This window comes from Notamacropus eugenii, chromosome 3 (assembly GCF_028372415.1).
Source record: "Notamacropus eugenii isolate mMacEug1 chromosome 3, mMacEug1.pri_v2, whole genome shotgun sequence".
Classification (NCBI taxonomy): domain Eukaryota; kingdom Metazoa; phylum Chordata; class Mammalia; order Diprotodontia; family Macropodidae; genus Notamacropus; species Notamacropus eugenii.
The window spans coordinates 333,609,185-333,629,108 of NC_092874.1; the positions used below are offsets into that span (position 1 = coordinate 333,609,185).

Sequence of the window (19,924 nt, forward strand, 5' to 3'; positions counted from 1 at the left end):
AATGAGTTGACCGGGTTCACTACAAATTTAGGCTAACTTCAACTGAGCCTCCAAAAGTACAGAGAAATCCTTTTACTAATCTCTTTATTATTTTATCTTTTAGAACAGCTATTGTTTTCTTCTTAAACCCTAAAAGATCACTCCTTTCCTTCCTCCCTCACTGCTTTTCATCTTCTCATACCATCTCCACTGGGGTCCTCATAAGGATAAAGACTTTCTCCCTACCTAAGAGAGGTCAGCTTCGGCCTTATCTTCCATTTTCTACCCTTTCCCCCTCCCCTCTTTGTGTAATCCTTCTGTCATTTGAATATAAATTCCTTGAGGGCAGAGACCGTCTTGTTTGTCTACATTTATATCTACAAGACTTAACACAATGATTGCCATATAGCAAGCACTTAAAAGAGCTCTTATCTACAAAAGACTGTGGCCTTCAACTCACCTCTTGGACTGCTTTTACTGTATCCATGTTCTCATTTATCCTCACCTCCTTTTCTCCAATTCTTAACTATCATTCTTTCTGCTCTAAGAAGATGACAAAGTCTTTCTATCTGTTCTATCTTAATAAAACAATTTCCATTATAATCTTGCTCAATTTATCACTCCATCTCTTCCTCTGCTGGTCCCTTTCCCTTAACCTACAAACAGGTTGTGTTTCCCCTCTAAAATAACCCTTGTCTTCCTTGTTTTCAATAGTTTGGAAAGAGTAATCTACACTCACTATTTCCCATCCATTTATTTGACTGCTTGAAATCAGTCTTCTGGTTTCACCATTCTACTGAAACTGCTTTCTCGAAGTCAATAATGATAAATAAATAAATCCAATAAATTCAATGACCATTTTTCTGCCTTTCTCATGCATGATCTTTCTGCATTTGCCATTGTACATTGTCCCTTCTCAATAGCTTCCCTTCCTTTCGCTTGGAACGCTGTAAATTATAACAATAATAAAAATAACAGCTAACATTTACATATAGTGCTTACAATCATGGTTCTCCTGCCTCAGACTTTTCCCATCTTTGCTGCCTCTTATAAGTGTATGACTCACCTGCAACCTAATCTACTCAAAACCTTTATCAACCCCCTATCTAGTAAAATCAAGTGTAAATTCCTAATCCTGGCATTCAAGGCCTTCTATAATTTATCTTTACCCTTCTTTTCTACTCCCCTTTAAGTACACACCACAATCCAGTCAAACTAGATCATTCACTAATCCCTCCATCCCTCATTGCTCCTGTTGTTATGTTCCAAATCCATACCTTTGTTCACACCACCCCTTCCTGGTGTGAACACATTTCTTTAGAATACATTTCTTTAGCCATCTCCAAAAGTCAAAACGGTGATGTAGGGGAAAGGACACTGAACTTAACAGTTTTGCAATCATAAACCTCTCTGAGCCTCAGTTAGCTCATTTGCAAAATGAGATACTAGATGTATAGTAATTTGCAAGTCTTAAAAATACTGTAAAGATAATAATATTAATATGTCAGAAGTCTTGTCAACTTGGGTGCTACCTCTTTCCACTCAGCCTTCCTAGTTTAGTGGTTCCCAAGGGAAAAGAATATGATTTTTGGCACTGCCTTGTTCCCTTTCCCGTCAGGAGGGGTTTTTGTCCTTTTCCCACCTTTAGTGCACCTTTCCCTCTCCCATGCAGCATCCCTTTAGGTGGAGATTTCTGGCATCTCATCTTTCCTTCGTCCTGCTTTTGTAAAAATGCAAACTTCTGCATGGACTGTGAACTCTTTAGGTTCCACGTGCATGTTCATTTCTTTTATGATAAACCTAGCTTTTACGTAAGTTTCATGAAGTTGCAATTGTCTGTTGACAGACCTGAACCCAGATATTCCTAGCTTCAAGGTCAGTCCTCTAACCATAATGCCACAATACTGTTCCAGATTTTTACTGATAAGGAAATCTGCTCATATCCCTAAGACGTTCTCTTCTTTCAAATGATATGTTTATAAAGAGGCTCTTTTTAAAAAAAATGCTCATTCCTTTCCCTTTCCTTAAGGATTTCAGTACCTGGCTCATAACCTTTCTCCCTAACTCTGCTTTTATACTAGGTAACATCACCATCCATGCTTATGTTTCTTCAAAAACATAAACATCTCCCAGTTCCTCAACCTGCTCAAATCCCATGACCCACTTAGTCTACTCTACCTCAGTCATACACAGGAATGGTATAGCCTAGACCTCCTCTCAACATTACTCACAACTTCTTCCTATCAAAAATGTTGAAATTCTTTTATCTGATCATAACCTCTGTCACATTCCATCTCTCTCTGTGCGTTACTATTCCTCTACTTACTCTCCATCTTCACCATGACTTCTAATCCCTTCATCACACAGTACTCTCGCAGGCTGTGGCTATACTCCTTTTTCCAACTTCAACCAGTTAAGTGGATCTCTTCAACACTACACTCTCTAATCCCTGACCCTGAATCAGTGACTTCTCTCAGATTACCCATTTATTTTCCCTGTTCTCATATCCTGCATATACATAGCTGCTTGTCTGTTGTTTCTCCTGTTAGATCATGAGTACTTGAAGGGAGGGACTATTTTTTGCCTTTCTTTGTATCTCCAGGACTTAGCACAATGCCTACCATATAGTAAACTCTTAATAATAAATGCCTGCCGATTTGACTCCCTTCCTGACTTGACTTCCCATAGCTGCCTATGTGGACTACAAAATTCTATAATCTAACCCCACCTTAGCCCTTCATAGCAACAAGGCAATCACTGTATTCCTCCTTAAATGATTCTCTATCCTACTCCCAAGAGTACCTGCTCTAAACCTTATCTTAAAATTCCTCCTCCCTCACCTTTTCAACTTGACTTATACTTTGACTTTACCAAGAGCTCCTCCTCTCCTTTCCCACATCTGACCTCAGCCCTCACTGTCTCCTTTACTCCAGTCTCTGATAATGAGGTGGTTCTTCTCTACAAGGCAAATCCTTCTACAAGTACCCTCAATCCCATCTCCCCCACTCTCCAGCAGATTACTCCCTCAATTATCTCCCCCCATCTATTCTTCAGTTTGTTGGTATCTACTGGTTCCTCTCCTACAAACATGTTCAGCAAGTCTCATCTCATCTCAACAAGTTACCATCCCCTCACAGTACCACAGGATTTCTCCTTTTCATAGGCAACTCTTAGAAAAAGCTGTTCTCCCTTGTTTCCTCCACTTTCTCTCCTTTCATTCATTTCTCAACCCTTTGCAATCTGCCTTAGATACCTCATCACAATGGGAACTGTTCCCTAATTGATCTCAGGGATGATCTTAACTGATAAATCTGATAATCTTTCCTAGTCCTCTTCTCTCAAGCTCCTGGCAGCCTCTGAGACGGCTAACCACCCTCCCATGTAGATATTTCTTCTTTCTGGATTTCCCTGACACTTCTCTTACCTGCCTGCCTGCTGTTTCTTAGTCTTCTCTGCTGGCTCATCATCCACATCATTCTTCCTAACTGTAGACACATACCCCCAAATTGTTATTGAGACTTCTTGAGACTTCTTATCTCACAGATGCCATTATTTCTATAAAGATGACTCTAGATGAATATATTCAGCCGCAAGTTCTCTCTGGACAACCAGTTCATATTATCACAAACTACCCATTAGACACCTCAAACTGGATGTCCCATTGGCATCACATATTCAACCTGGTCAAACAAATTGTTACTTTTCCTTTCCAAACACAAGCCTCTTCTGAACTTTGTTTCTGTTGAAAGCATTACCATTGTTCCAGTCTCCTGGATTCACAGCTTCAAAATCTTCAACTTCTCATTCACTCTCTCTCACCCAACTTATCTACTCAGCTGGCAAATCTTTTTATTTGTATCTCTATTACATTTCCTATACGTCCCTTTTTAACCTCTCATAAACTACCACCCTTAGTTCAGTCTACTGAACTTCAAGTCCTCGTCACCTACTGCTGGACTTTTTTATACAAAGAGCCTCTTAATTGATCTCCCAACCTCCTCCTCGTCTGAACTGGTTCAAAGAAAGAAAACACACATGCATGCACGCATGCACACACATGCACCTCAAATATCTCCCTTCTCCAAAATATCCTCCAGAGAGGCCAAACTAATTTTCTTTAAGTCTCCAATGACTGGAATATACAACCTCCACCCTTCTACTTCACACATACTTCCCCTTCTACATCAGTAATTCTCAAACTTTTTGTTTCTGTACCCCTTTATACTCTTAAATTATTGAGAACCTCAAAGTATTTATTGATGTTTACCATATTAAAAATTAAAAGTGCTCAGTTTAATTTATTGATTCATTTTAAAATAAAAACTCATTACATGTTAACACATATACTTTTATGAAAAGTAACCATATTTTCCAAAACAAACAAAACTTGGGTTGAAGAAGTTTTTAAATTTTTCATTTTATATTTTTGCAAATTTTTTTAATATCTAGCTTAATCGAATACTGCTGGATTCACCTGTTTCTACACTTAAACTGTTGCAAAATGGTATTCTGGTTGATGGATGTCAAGAAAAATCTGGCCTCACACAGATAAATAGGTGGAAGAAGTAGAAATACTTTGACAATCTTATATTCTTCTTTGATACTACATCAAAACTTGACAAGTGGTAGTTTCTTAAAGATTAGTTGCAATGTGGAATCTGAAATCATATCAGTGAACTTTCTATAATGTTACATTAAAATCCACTGGTCTATCTTGCAATCTGAATAGATCTTTTACCTATGCATGGTTTTTTAACATCATGCACTGGTCATCTGGAAGATACTGGTTTACTGAGTTGTGCAAATTTTCCAAATGTTGAAATATTGCACTATACAATATTTTAAAAAACCAAATTCATTATTATCACTATCAATCTCCTCAGAAAAGTTTTGGGAAAATGTTAGGAAACTGTCAAGCTCAGAGTAGCAAATATCAGTTTTCCAAAATTTTAATTTTTCCTTGACAGCTCTACTTTTATCAATGGCAACAAATATGGCTAGTTGTTTTTCCTGAAGTGATATGCTCACTTCATTCACTTTTGAGAAAATGTTTGCTAAATAACTAAGTTTGAAAAGGCAAAGTATATCCGTTCTTTCAAGTAAAAATGGTATTCCATGAAAAAAATCTGCTAGATCAGCTTGCAACTGAAAAATCACAATAGTGATTTTCATAGTGACTTCACATAGTACTTTGGTATATAGCAGAAATGTTTTATGCAAACCTTCCCATTCCCATATAATAGAAAATGTTTTAAAAAACATCCTCAAGGGAATAGATCTAATTAAACTAATGATTTTTATTGCTTTATCATGGACACCCTTAAGTGGCACCAGGCACAGTGGTAAAGAACATAATGTGGCTTAGTACACTTTGGTGCCACTGCCTTGATTCATGTTAAAGAGCCAGTAATTTTACCCACCACTGCTGTTGTATTATCGGTCCAAAGGTCAACAACAGTTGCTTTGGGATAAACCAAGAGATTCAAAAAAGTTTTTCAACACTTTAAAACATTTCAGCATCACTTGTTTTTGTGGCTAAGGATTCGCATAAAAAAAATTTTTGATGATTAGTTGGTGCTAATACCAGACAAGCAAACCACATCTGTGGATTCATTCATTTGTAAGGCAGAAGTACAATTTTGAAGACGAGATAATAACCCAGTCTTCTATCCGCAGCTAGATCTTGAATTCTTAAATCACATAATCTCTAGAAAACTGCACTGTACAGTCAGAAGAGAATGAATAAAAAGGGTAAATAATAAATAATATTTTAGTATTATTATGAAAATAATTTTGACTTCACGAACCACCCTTGAAAAGGTCTTGGGGAGTGGGGGTGGGGGGCATTTTTGAGAATGGCTACTTTACATGAAGCCTTTCCTAAACCTCTTATCTAATAATGCCCTCCCCCCCTAAAACTGCCATATTCTTTATATACTGGAGTACATACATCTGGAGTCCAATGACAGAATGTAAGCTCCTTGAGGACAGAGGCAGCTTCATAAGTAAAAATGCTTGTTTGTTATCAACAGAAATCTATCAAAAACAGGACTTTTTTTTTAAAGCTTCATTATGTATCGTGGAAAAAATACAGGCTTTGAGTTCAAAGTCCCGCCTCTAACACATGTACGACACTACCTGAGCTAGTCTCTATCTCCTTGGACCTCAATTTTTTTCCTCTATAAAATGGGCTCTACAGACTAGATAGCCTCTGAGATCTCTTCTAGCAACAGGATCAGGGGTTCTTAACTTTTTTTGTGTCATGGACTTCCTCTGGCAATCTGGTGACACCCACCAACAGCAAGGTCTACATACTGTAGACAGGAAAACCAAAATCACTATAATCTTACAGGGAGTAACAACTACAGAAACTTCAAAACAGTAATGAGTAAACAATATTTTGAGATATGAGGGACTGTAATGTAATACAAAAATACCTGATTTCACAACTTTTGTTAATACTACTGGGGTTTGTCACCTATATTCAAAACTGAAAGCAATGATAAACTTCTGTTAGAGGTGAATGAAAATAAAGATGTAAATTTTTTTCTCCTACAACATCAAAGACCCTCCTGAAATCTATCCACAAATTCCTTGAGGATCCATGGACTCCGAGTTAAAAACACCTATTCTAGATCTAGGTTCTTATGAATCCTAAAAGTTAAAGATAATTTGTTTTAAAATTCTGAAATTTTATACAATAGATTTTCTTAAAGCAAGATACACTGTATCATTGTTGAAAATTAAGTTCACACTTTTTAAAAATTCTAAATAATTTAAAAAGCAAGATATCTCATGATATTTAAATCCTCAAGTAATCTTGTAAGGTAGATAAGAATGATTTATCTTCCCATTCTAACGTTCAAGTTAATAGTTACAGAAAGTTACAAAACACTCTATAGAACAAATTGGTAAGGAGGGAATTGTGAATTCCTGTTTCCTCACTTTTCCTTACTACAGTCAACTCAATTCAACAAACTATTAAAAATCTACACTAAGTATAATACGCTAAGCTAACAACTAAGGATACAAAAATTTTTAAATGAACAGTCCATGCTCTCAAGTAGCTTACATTTAAATGAGGAGACATAGCAAGAGACAACTAAGTCAATCAATCAATAAATATTTAACAAGAGCCTACTATAAGCATTGTACTTTGCCCTACCCCTGCACTTAAGGAGTTTACAGAGGGGAAGACAACCTGCAAATGAATACATGCAAAGCAAGCTAAACACAAGATATAAATAAGAAATAGTTAACAGTGGGAAGGCAATAATGACATTATTAATAATCGCACTTATATACACTCTCTATGTGCTAGGCACTGTGCTATGTTTTTTACAATTATCTTACTTGATCCTCACAACAACTGTGGGAAGCAGATGCTGTTATTATCCTCATTTTACACATGGGGAAATTGAGGCAAACAGGTTAAGTGACTTGCCTCGGGATCATACAGCTATTAAGTATCTCTGATGGGATCTGAACTTAGATCTTCCTTACTCTAGAACTAAGAGGGGTTGGGGAAGGTTTCCAATAAAAGATGTAACTTTAGATGGGACTTAAAAGGAACCCAGAGAGGCAGACATTCAAGAAGTCAAGAGACCAGAGTGTCTTGTTTGCAGAACAGCCAGGAGGCCAGTGTCAGTAGATGGAAGAACATGTGGTGAAGAGGGCTTTGAAAGCTAAACAGAGCATTTTATATTTGCTCCTAGAGGCATTAGGAAGCCATGGGCATTTACTAGGATGGGGAAGGGGAAGGGTTGCCATGTTCCTTCCTGCATTTTAGGAAAATCACTTCAGTGACTGACCAAAGGATGGAGTGGAGCAGTGACAGATGAGACAAAGAGACCCCCAAGCAGGCCTCTGAAACAATTCTGACACTCGATGATGAGGCCCTGAACCAAGTGTGGCAGTGTCAAACTAACCTGACAAAGAGTACAGCTAACTCAGGGCGTGAGAAAGAGGGGTCAGAGAACGTTTCAAGAGAAGGCAGTATCTCAGTCTTGTAGAAAGTAAGTGTTCTTCTGAAAGACGGAAACAAGGCAGAATATGACAGGCAAAAAAGAAGAGCTTCTGGGAACGCACTAAAGAAGGTGGTGTTATGCTCCAGGAACAGTTAGTCCCATCTGAATGTAACAAAAATGCCTGAAAGCGACAAATGTGTAGTAAGCCTAGAAAGATAAGCTGGGAACATCTGGAGGGTCTTCAATGCCAGACAGAAGAGCACGGCAATAAGGAGCCACGGAATATTCTTCCACAAGACGGCAGCACAGTCAGACCTGGGCCTCTGGAAGATCACTTTAGCTGCTGCCGAGGGGCCAGACTGGAGAGGGCAAAAACTGGGAAGAAAGCCAGTCAGAAGCTAAGACAATGGTCTACGGGAAAGGTAATAAGAGTGGTGGACTTCTTGAATGGAGCTGAATAGGGATCATGCATCTAAAACTGGATTGAATCCAACCTTCTCCTTTTACAGTTGAGGAAGCTGAGGCCCAACATATTTATTAGTTGTACAGTAGTAATAATATTTATAGCGATTTAAGGTATAAGACGTTCTCTTCACATATCACCTCATTCGATCTTTGGAAGTAAGAGCCTTTATCCTCCTTTTACAAAGGAGGACTGGTTGACACAATTACTAAATCTCTAATGGCAGCCTTCAAACATTTGAAGTTTCCCTGACTCCAAGTCCAGCATTCTATCCACTAAAGTCATACAGGTAGTAAACCTGGAAGGTGGGATAAAAAAGATATTGAAGAGGTAGGATCAAGAAGGACAAACAGACAGAAAAGGTAAAAGTAAACACTAATGACAAGTTACACACCTAAGAAACCAGGAGAATTGGGTCATCATATGTATCACATATATCCTTAAAGGTTTCCAACTGATGACATTCCACTTTAAATGCATTAAAAACTATACATGATTTATTGTACACTACACAAATGAACCACGAAAAAAGTTCACAAATTAGCTGACTTCTTTATACTAGATACCTAATATCAAATAACATCCTAAAATGAAAATGAGTTTTGGAATTTCATACCACCTGATGCTGAAGGACAAGGGTCAACCATTTTCTACATTGTTGTGGTTGGGCTTTTTTTTTTTTTTTAAATCAAATCACAAGGTTTGATCTCTGGTATCTGAATTTATATACTAACCAGTTCTCATGCCAGGGTTCTACATTTTAAACAAGTCTACCCTAGGACACTAATCCAATTAATTTCCAATTCATTGTTTGAAAGTATGATTCATGTTCTCTTCATAAACAGTCGCACTACTCTAAGTACAGAAAAACTTAGGAAAAGAGAGTTCACAAAACTGAATTTTTCCACACAAGCAACAATTCCATTTTACCCATTAGAAAGGCCAAGTGAGACAATATGCCTCTGACTCAGCAGCTTTTTTTCCCCTTACAGCATACATTTTAGATATACTGGCTGTACAGCATATGCAAAACTACGATTTATCTTAGCAGAAGGAAAACCCAATATAAATGTAATGTTTCGATCTTAACTGGAAGATACATAGAAATCAGCAATGACATGAAAAACTTTTATTTTACAAATTGCCTTTTATTCCAAATACTTAATGCATGTCTTTTCTAAAAGGTACTCCCATTTAAACAACCATCAGATAATAATTTCTCATTCACACTACAGTTCTCTGTAATTTAAGACATTTAAGCTTCAAGAACAACTTCCACACTCCCACTCCACTGCTAAAAGCTCAAGTTTGCAATACATACAGTGGTTTACATATTAAACAGAAGCAAATGACTACAACACAAAACTGCTGCCCACATTTCTAACAGCACAGTTTTTATATTATTCAGGGCAACTCTAAACTGCTTAAACAAGTACTAAAACCAAGGTTCATTTGCTATATGAAGCAGTCAGCAAAGGGCAATTCTATGATATAACAGACTGAACCTAAAATGCAAACTTGTGACCTTGGGCAAAAAGACTGAGGGAAAAAGTATAGATGGATTTTCTTCAATCAAGACTGGGTGGAGAAAGTCAAATAGATAAGTAGAGAGTAGTCTTCAAGTATGAGGGACTGGCTGAGTTGTGTAATTCAAATAGTAAATAAAATACTGATTTCAAAAAGTGTCACAAATCATGTTGGACTCTTTAACTTATATAAAGAGGTCCTACATAACCGGCTATAAACACACCTCCTTCCATAAAACAGCTCAGAAGTGTTTCCCCCATTTCAACAAGTATTTCAGTGCCTAAACTCCAAGTACTGAGCTAAGTATGTGGGCAGTTAGATGGCACTGAGAATGAAATCGGGAAGGATGGAGTTCCAATCAGACTTCACACCCTTATTAGCTGTGTGACCCTGGGCAAGTCACTTAACCCTGTTTCTTCATCTGTAAAGAGTACCCTAGAAGGAAATGACAAAACCACTGCCGAAAACAAAACAAAATCTAAGTTAGGGTTAGGAAAAGCCAGACAAGCCTGAAAACGATTAAATAAATGCTAAGCACCAATGACACAAAGGCAAAAAACCAGTTCCTGCTCTCAAGGAACTCAAAGTCTACTGGAGCCATGGCATATAGCCTAATCAAGGGTCTGTCTACTGCATGCCCTAATTCTCCTTTCCCCCTTCTGCTCATCTTCTAAAGAGACAAAGGCTCCTGGGCCATGTTCGGTTTAGAGGGAAGGGCACAAAACTAAGTAAACCCATTCATCCCTCCTCCTGGGCCAGCTCGGACGGTCCTCTCTTTTATAAGTTAACTTTTGTAAGTTAGGGTTTGCCTAAGAAATACTACTACTAACAACGGCTGACATTTATGAACACCAATCCTGCCCCAGACGGAAAAGGCCGTCTCACTTCACAGGCACCGAACGGGGGCCTCAGGAGGTTACGTGACCAGGGCCAGGTCACCCCAGGTGCGACCACGCCGCCAGTACTGACCAGGCCCATTTTACAGGGGACAGAAATGACTGCTACAAGGGCTCTGCGCCTTTCTCACCACACCGCGCGGTTAAAAGGGTGAGTTACCCGGCTTTTCTGGCTAAAGGGAGCAAAGGCCTTACCTGCCCAACCCCGCAGGAAAGGGCGTGGAGGTTTTACTCAAAAATGACAGTCGGCGTGGATTCAGCACATCTGGGCTCTTTCCTATGCCCAGAGTGGGAAGGGACCCAGGGAGGAAGCGCTAGAGACCAGATCCAGGAAGAAGGCCTTCTGCGCGCTCACCTGCAACACCTTTCCCTTCCCCCTAACAAAAAAAAAAAAAAAAAACACTCGCGCGCAGACACAGAAACTTCCACCCCACCCGGCCGGGGCGAGGCCGCCTTCTCCACCTCCCCCACCCGGCCCGGCCCTGGCCGCCGGCGCTCGAGGCCCGACGCCGTGCCCACCCGGGCAGACTCCGGGGGCTCCCCGGGGCGCCTCCCCTCCCCCCCAGAAAGCCAGCGGGCAGGACGAGCCCTGGACGCGGCTCCCGCCCGGGTGGCTTTCCTTTCACCTTGGGCGGGGGCCCGCGGCCCTCCGACGACACTCACCCTCCGCCTCCGGAGGCTTTCAGCGCTGCACGGACTCGGCCCCCGTCCGAGACATAAACGCCGCGTTCTCGGCCTGGGGCCCGTCGGCTGGGCCCGGGACTGGCAGCCGCCGCCACCGCGGTCACTGCGCCTGCGCCGCCAGGGCTTCGCCTCGCGGGGCGCAGCCCCCGGGACCCGAGGGTTCCTGCTGGCCGCGGCTCGGAAAGCCCCGGGCTGCGCCGGGGAGTCGTTTCATTCGCAACCGCCAGTCACGCGACGGGAGGCACAGTTCGATTCGTTTAGTTCCTTTTTTTTGCCCTTTTTCTCCCTGCCTCCCACTTTTCCAACTGCGGGGGCGGAACGGGAGGGGGGCGGGGAAAGGAGGGAAAAGCAAGAGAAAGGAAAGGCCTGTGGCCACGCCCCTGGGCGGCCGCGTGGCCGCGGGGAGCTCCGCCCTCGCCCCGCCTTCCTCTCCGCTCCCTTCCACCTCAGTCGGGGGCCGTTCCTGCTACGTTCCCTCCGACCCTGTCCGCACTAGCGTCCCCCCTCTGAATGTTCCCCCTCCCGACTCTCCCTGCCACGCCCCCGACGCTTCCCCAAACCCTCCTTCCCCCGGCCCACACGTTCTCCCCTTCTCGACGCTCCCTGTACGCTCTCCCCGCTCCGGACGTTCCTCCGCACCCCCCTCCCCCCACACGCTCTCCTCCTCTCGACGCTCTACCCTCCTGACGCTCTCCCCCCTCCTGACGTTCTCCCCGCACGCCCCTCCCCCTACGCCCTCTCCCCCCTCCTGTCGCTCCCCCCGCACGCCCCTCCCCCTACGTCCTGCCCTCTCCTGACGCTCCCCCCGCACGCTCTCTCCCCCTCTCTCTGGCTCTCCCGGCCCCATCGCTACCTGGCTGCTTTGTTTTCGCCCGCTCCGGGGCTAGTGAAGCGGGCTGCGAGCCCTCGATGTGCGCGAGCTCCCGCATCCCCGGGACCGCCTCGACCGAACGTTCATTCGCTTTTGCGGCCTCTCTGCCCTGCAGGCCATGCGTGGGGGAAGGAGAGACCTATTCATTCCCCTTTGGGAAAGCTAGGGCAAGGTCTTCCAAGGCTTCGCCCAAGGTCACGGTGTGGGTCAAGGGCAGAGCACGGGGCCCCACGTCCCTAAGGGAAGAGTTCCCGAAGAGGGCAGAAATGGAAATGACGTAAATGGAAACCGACCCTGCCCTGGACTGACTCACCCACCTGTGCCTCTGCCCGAGGCTGCCCGCTGTAGGCACTGGCCCAGGTGGTGCTGGGCAGCGGGGCGGCCCGCCTGCCCCCCCAAACCCTGCCCCCGCTGCGGCCATCCTGGGACCGGTCCGTCAGTCCCATGAAGTCAGCGATGGCCGAAGCGCCCGGAGAACGCAGAAAGAGTTGGCATCCATCTCTCTCTCACCTTGAAGCATGCCCGTACACAAGCATTTTAGTATTTTCTAAAAATTTATTTTTTTCTACCAGTAAGAAAATACAACAGCTAGTTACAGTGAGGAAGTTATGATTTGGGATACTTTGAAACACTCCTTTAACAATCAGGGGATGGCTAAACTTTAAAAGAAACAGTATCTTAGTCTTATGTATCTTGTATGTATCTAACAGTATCTTGTCTTAGTGCCTGGCACACAGTAGGTGCATGATAAATTCGAATCAGGTTGAACTGATGAGAATTTCCAGATCAGTTCTGAATTGAAATGTCATAAAGTTTCAAATAGATGTATACTCCACGGTTGTGTTTTTGTAGAATAGTGACTTTGCTGTACTCTTTCCTAAAGAAATAAAATGCACATACTGGAAAGCTTTGATAAGTTCCTGGGGAGTCATGATGAAACAGACTACTCATTTCCTGAAACATCATGGACTCGTAGTCCAGAGAGAGATATGATTTTTTTTTTGACACGACCAGTTCAAGAATTCGGTTCTTGCTCTCTCAGTTAGGAGCCCAGGAATGGAAAATGGAAAAGTGGATCATCATTTTTAAAAAATTAAATAAAATAGGTCTCTAGATCAGGGGCATCTACTTCCTCATTGTGTTTCCAGACCACCCTGTAGTGTAGATGATTAACCCTATGCCTTATGGGTGATTTGGAAAGAAGGATCAACTCTACAATTAGTTTTGTACTAGCCTACATCATTTTCTTAAACTTGCAAGCAGATGCTGAATTGTTAAAAGCATATTGTGGAGCAGAGGTGTCAATCACTTGGCTGATGTTTGGACCCACAACGCTTCCCAAATGCAACCTGAACCACGTTAAAATGTAGTTCCTATCTAATTTTAATACATCGATGTGTTATTAAAAAATAAATACATAAACTTGTGGTTTTCTAAGACAATATATGACCTGCAGGGATTCTTGTGCAGTTTATTGGCTTCTGTTTGCTCTTTGAGTTGTACTCCATTGTTATAAAGCATGAGTAATGCACAGCAAGAGAAAAACAACTCAAGGTTAGGTTAGGGCTTAATTGCCCTAATCTTAATAATACTCAATATTTTTATAATGCTTTTAAATACTTTGGCCACATAATGAGAAAATAGGACTCATTGGTAAAGACCCTAATGTTGGGAAAGACTGAAAGCAAAAGGAGAGGGGGATGGCAGAGAATGAGATGGATAGATGGTGTCATGAAAACAACCAACATGAACTTTGATAGAAAAGGATAGAAGGGCCTAGCTTGCTACAGAGTTGGACACAACTGAACAAATGAACAGTCTTTTACATTTAGATGTGAAGCAGTTGTGGTATTCGAGCTGCAAGGGACATTAGAGACCATGTAGCCTAAAGCCTTTTTTTTTGTTACAGAAGAGGAAACTAAGATCCAGAAATGTGATATAACTTAGGAATGTTATTCCAGGATTTCTTGTTCTACTAGTCTAAAATATACTTTTAAAATTTAACTGCCAAATTAACTGCCAAACTCTGTAAAAGTAATGGCTTCTATCACCATTCCTCCATGCAAATTGAGTTTTCTTTGTCCCACATAAATGACAGATAAACATTGGTATCTCTATTTCTATGCCCCTTGACTGTCTTTTTAAGGTAAAGGATTTGAAGATTTGTTCAGATTTACATCAGTATTTTCAATTGTGCTATGTATTTATGGGTAACAAAACTATCTACATGATTCCATAGAGTAAGCACATCTGCATTTGGCCTTTCTTTTAAGCTCTTTGAAGCACTCCAAAATGAAAAGAAAATTCTCCTGAAGACAGATTTCCCAGTTATGATTGGGGTCCCCACTCTCTCCCCCAGGGATGGAGAGAGCAAAAAGCGGTGGCCCAGATTATTGTATATTTTTAGTACAACTTCCATAAAAATAAGATAAACTTAAAATCAAAGTCAGCCAAATCAAGACTAGCACACACAACAAACTCATTCCAACAGATGGTAAAGTTAACACTGTGATCATTTAATAGACTATGCCAAAAAAGGTCAGCTCATGTGTAACCTCAACAGGTTCAATCTGCCCCCCTCCACTATCAATCAATCAGTCTAAGTGCCCGAGACAATTTAAATTGAGTAAATTACACTGCTCATTGCGATTGAATTTGAAATGTGTGAATTCAAAACTGAATAATTTTTGTGGAATTAAGAGGACTATAATATCTGTCATAATTCTCAACTTCATTTTCCTAGGTAACATCCCCCAGGTAGCAATTTTAAAAACTTGAAATAACTCTAAATTGATCATAGATAATCATTAAATTTTTTCATACACTTATAAACATGCCCAGATCTCTCCTATCCTTAATTTAAAAAAAAAAATCTTAATTTGATCCTGCCATTCCCCTCAAGCTTCTGTTCTGTACCTCTTCTCTTTCAAAGCCTAACTTCTAGGAAAATCTATCTATACTTGGCACTTCTATTTTATCACCTCACATTAACTTCACAGCCCTTTGCAATCTAGCTTCTAGTCTTATTCAACTGAAACTGCTCTCTTCAAGATTGCCAATGATCTATTAATTGCTAAATTCAGTGGCCTTTTCTTAGTCTTTAAATTTTATTTAACCTCTCTATAGCAGTTGATATTGTTGATCAATCCTTCTTCCTAGACACTATCTCCTCCTTGGGTTTTCATGTTGTTGCTCTTTTTGGATTTCAGTCTCCTTTGTAAGATCATCATCCTTGTCCATCTCCCTTAGAGGGACTATGTCCCAGGACTTTGTTCCCACCTGTCTTATATCTCTATGCTCTCTAATCTTGTTCTTAGAGCTCATGGATTCAATTATTCACCTCTAGAATCCCAGATCTGTCTATATATGCAGACTCATTTTCTCACTTGAACTCTAAGTCCTCTTTTCCAATTGCCTATTGGACACAATTTCACATATTTATAACTGGAAAGTCATTAAATCCAACCTATTATGCAGAGGAAGAAACCAGAGCCCAGAGAAATTAATTGACTTTACCAGAATCACACAACTAAGAAATGTCTGAGGTAAGATTCAAACTCATCTTCCTGACTCCAAATCTAAAGCTCTATGAATTATACTCTTGTTTCTATGGTATTTCCAACTAGATATCTGGTAGATATCTCTAATTCAACATATCCAAAACTGAACTCATTCTCTTTCCCCAAAAAATACTCTTCTGTGCCTAACTCCTTGTTCTATTGAGGACTTTTAATTAATTAATCTTTCCATTAACCTAAGTTGATACCTTCAGAGTCATGGTGAACTCTTCCCCATTTCTCACAAGTCTTGTTAATTGTACTATTAATTATTATATTATAATTAATTATACTATTAAAGCAGCTAGGTGGTGCAGTGGATAGAGCACCAGTGCAGGAGTCAGGAGGACCTGAGTTCAAATTTCACTTCAGACACTTGACACTCCCTAGCTGAGTGACCTTGGGCAAGTCACTTAACCCCAGTTGCCTCATCCTGGGTCATCTGCAGTCATCCTGATGAATATCTGGTCACTGGATTCAGATGGCTCTGGAGGAGAAGTGAGGCTGGTGACATGCACAGCCCTCCCTCACTCAAAACAAAGTCAAGTGCAAGTCATGTCATCATTTCTCTGATGGCATGGTCTTCTTTAGCAACGAAGGACGAGCTGTTAATTATGCTACCATAGCATTTCTTGTACATATACTCTTCTCTCCACTTAAAGGACCACCACCCACATTCAGATCTTTGTCACATTTTACCAGGGCTATAGAAATAACCTCTAATTGGCCCTCCTGACTCCAGTCTCTCTCCTTGGCAATCTATCCTCAACACAACTACCAAATTGATATCTCTAAAGTAGTGACCGAACCACGTCACTCTCTTGTTCAAGTAACTTCATTAGCCGCCCCCCCAAACCCCTAAATGATTAAGGCTAGATAAAGAAATGAGGCAGGTAATTATCTCTTCTCCTAATAAAAAAAAGTCTGGGAGGGGAAGACCCTCAGGATTTCTGGCCAAAAAAGAAACAATTGCTATTTACCTTCACTCTGAGCCAATCAGTGACCAAACTAGGACCAAGTAGGACTTGGCCTGGGATTTATTGTTGGTCAATCAATGAGAACCAGAGGGATCTGGGTTTAAGGCATGGTCCTTAAGGAAGAAATAGCCCATAAACCCCAAGATATTTTGTGAGGTTTCAGCAATCATAATTTACATTCCTTTGGACAGAGCACTTCCAGGCAAGGGTATGATACCCTATGTGGAAAGAAAGAAGGAATGGAAGGAAGGAAGGAAAAGAAAGAAAGACCTGACTTCCAGACAAGGGTCTGGGGGTGTTGCAGCCCTGACCCTCAGAGGAGAATCTGGAACTCAATCCCCAGGTGAGGAACAGATCCTGGAAGAAAAGGGTTCTAGAACTCAAGCCACAACAATGCCCAAGGATGAGTGAACAAAAGAAGATAAAACCTTATTATGAATGGGTACAAAAATTCATTTCACTCAACAGGAAGAATAAGGGAAAGGAGAGAAAGGAGGAGAGGAAGTTAGAAGAAGGATAACTTAAGGAAGGGATTAGTGCTAAGCAAAATAAATTCTAAGGATATACAAAAATATAATTCTTATTTGAATAGCAAAGAATGGGATTCTGAGGGAGCATCCATAAATAGGGGAATGTGTGAGCAAGTTCTTTGTATGTAATTGTGATACAATACTATTTTGCTGAATGCGTATCAGCATAACGACCAATTCCAGAGGACTAATGATGAAATGTTACCCACATCATGATAAAGAGATGAAGAAGTACAAAATATTCAGAATACAGAATGCTCAGAATTTAAAATACTAAATGCTCAGAATATAGAATGAGATAAAAATTTTCAGACATGGCCAATGTGAAAATTTGATTAACTATTTGTGTTCATAGGTGGTTCTAGTTTTCTTGTATTCTCAGTTGGGGGGAGTGGAGGTGAAGGGGTAGTGTGAAGTCAGGGTGGGAGGATGAAAGGCAGATATTGGTTGATTGACAAATTTAAAAATTTTTTTTAGCTATTATGCCACAGATACTCAAGACATAAACCTCCAAATGGAGAATAACTCCTAGACACTTGCAAGAGAAACCTCAAAGGAAAACATTGCTTTCCCATTAAATAATTATCGTTCCTAGGAGAGGTTATGCAAGAGCTAAAAAAGAAAAAGCTTAAACTTATAAGTGAAATGATAAAGGAAAGAATTAGAAAAGAAATGAAAACTATGGAGAATAGTTAGCAGCTTAGCACAAGAGAGCCACTCTTGCCAGTAATAGACGCCTAAAAAATTAGAATGAAGAGGTTAACGACTCCATGAGACAATGAAAAATAATAAAACAAAATCAAAAGACTGAAAAAAATAGAAGAAAATATAAGGCATCAAAAAAACTGACTTGGAAAATAGAATCAAGGAAGATAATTTAAAAATCATTTACCTAAAAATCATGACCCAAAAAGGAAAAATATTTCAACAAATCATCAAAGAAAACTTCCCAGACATGTTAGAACAAGAGGGCATGATAAAAATAGAATCCACTAATCACCTCCTTGAAAAAAAAAAAAATGAAGTCTTGAGAACACCATAGCCAGCATCCAGAGATGCTAAGTGAAAGAACAAAAAAAACCTGCAAGCAGCCAGAAAGAAAAATTTCTGAGGAACTACAGGAAGGATTACACAAGATATATCAGGAAACACTATTATGAAGCAGAGAAGAAGGAATATAATATTCCAAAAGACAAAAATATAGGCCTAGAACCAAGAATAGCCCAGAAAAATTAAGTTTAATCATAAAAGGGAAAAAATTGACTTTTAAGGAAACAGAGGATTTTCAAGTATTCCAGATAAGTAGAATAGCAACTTTGAAATACAAAAATGGGAATAAGGAGAAAAACAAAAAAAGTAAATACAAATGAGTAATCAGAAGGACTTTAGAAAAATAAACTGTTTACCTTCTAATGGAGAAAGATGATACAGGAACACTAATACTGGTAGGGATCAGAGAAGAAGTCAAATAAGACAGAAGGCCTAGAAGTGGTTTTATTATATTTTGATGATCTTGAAAGAAGAAAGGAAAGAGAGTAGGTAAAGTATATACTGGGGAGGGAGGTAGGGGGGAGAAATTATGGAAGAATTTATCCAAAATAATTGGGGTGTGCAAACAGAAGTCCATAGAAACATGGAAGCAGTAGAGATAGCAGCCATCACTTTAACTTTTTGAATTGGTCAAAGAAAAGTAGAATACACAAACACACATTCAACTCAACAGGGAAACAGAAGAGAACAGTTAGAGTGGAAAAAGGCAAATAAGAGAGCGGGTAGATTCAGGGAAGGAATAATCATACGCGAAATTAAAAAAAAAAATAGCTTTGTAGCTAGGTAGTGGAGTGATAGAACCCTAGACCAAAAGTTAAGAAGATCTGACCTAACAAACTTACTAACTAGCTGTGCGACCCTAAGTAGGTCAATTAACTTTTGCCTCAGGTTAATCATCTATAAATTGGGGTGATAATAGCACTTACCTCCCAGTATTTTCAGGATAAAATCAGAAAATATTTGTAAAGCACTTTGTAAACTTTGAAATATTATAATGTCAGCTATTATTATGGCCAAAGTGGAAAGAAAAAGAGTCTGTGACAAAAAGGGCACCAGAAACAAGAAAAAGAAAAAGCACAAGAGAAGATGAGAGGAAATTTACAATTAACAACCATAACTGTAAATAGAATTAACCCATCTATAAAACAGAAGAGGACAGCAAAATGGAGTAGAAAGTGGCACACAAAATATGTATAAAAATGCATATAGAACTAAAATATGAAATTGGATGAAAATCAACTGTACCTCAGGCTGAACTCAAAAGAGAGAAATAGTAGCAAGTATGATTCCAGAAAAGGGAACAGGAAAATATAGACTTAACCTAAAAGATGTAAATAGGAAAAGTACATTTTGTGGAAAAGTAGCATAGACAATTTTTAGTTAACATTAATGCCTCTAATAGAATAATATTGAAATACTTAAA

At 40.2% G+C, this 19,924-nt stretch overlaps 1 protein-coding gene across 4 annotated transcripts in view; it reads right to left on the reverse strand.

The window, feature by feature from the left end:
- Positions 1 to 12,497, reverse strand: part of DENND4C (DENN domain containing 4C) — a 115,344-nt gene extending 102,847 nt beyond the window's left edge. The window contains exons 1-2 of one of the 4 annotated variants that reach the window (XM_072597046.1): positions 11,496 to 11,582; positions 11,028 to 11,209 (exon numbers count right to left, since the gene is read on the reverse strand). Coding sequence is in view for 2 of the 4 variants with exons in the window: in XM_072597047.1 (XP_072453148.1) it covers positions 12,370 to 12,445 (76 nt within the window). In the remaining 2 variants the exon portion in view is untranslated. Of the gene's footprint in view, positions 1 to 11,027; positions 11,210 to 11,495; positions 11,612 to 12,369 lie in introns of those variants that run through there. The other 3 variants (XM_072597047.1, XM_072597044.1, XM_072597045.1) reach the window with 3 other exon arrangements.
- Positions 12,498 to 19,924: the final 7,427 nt, after the last annotated feature.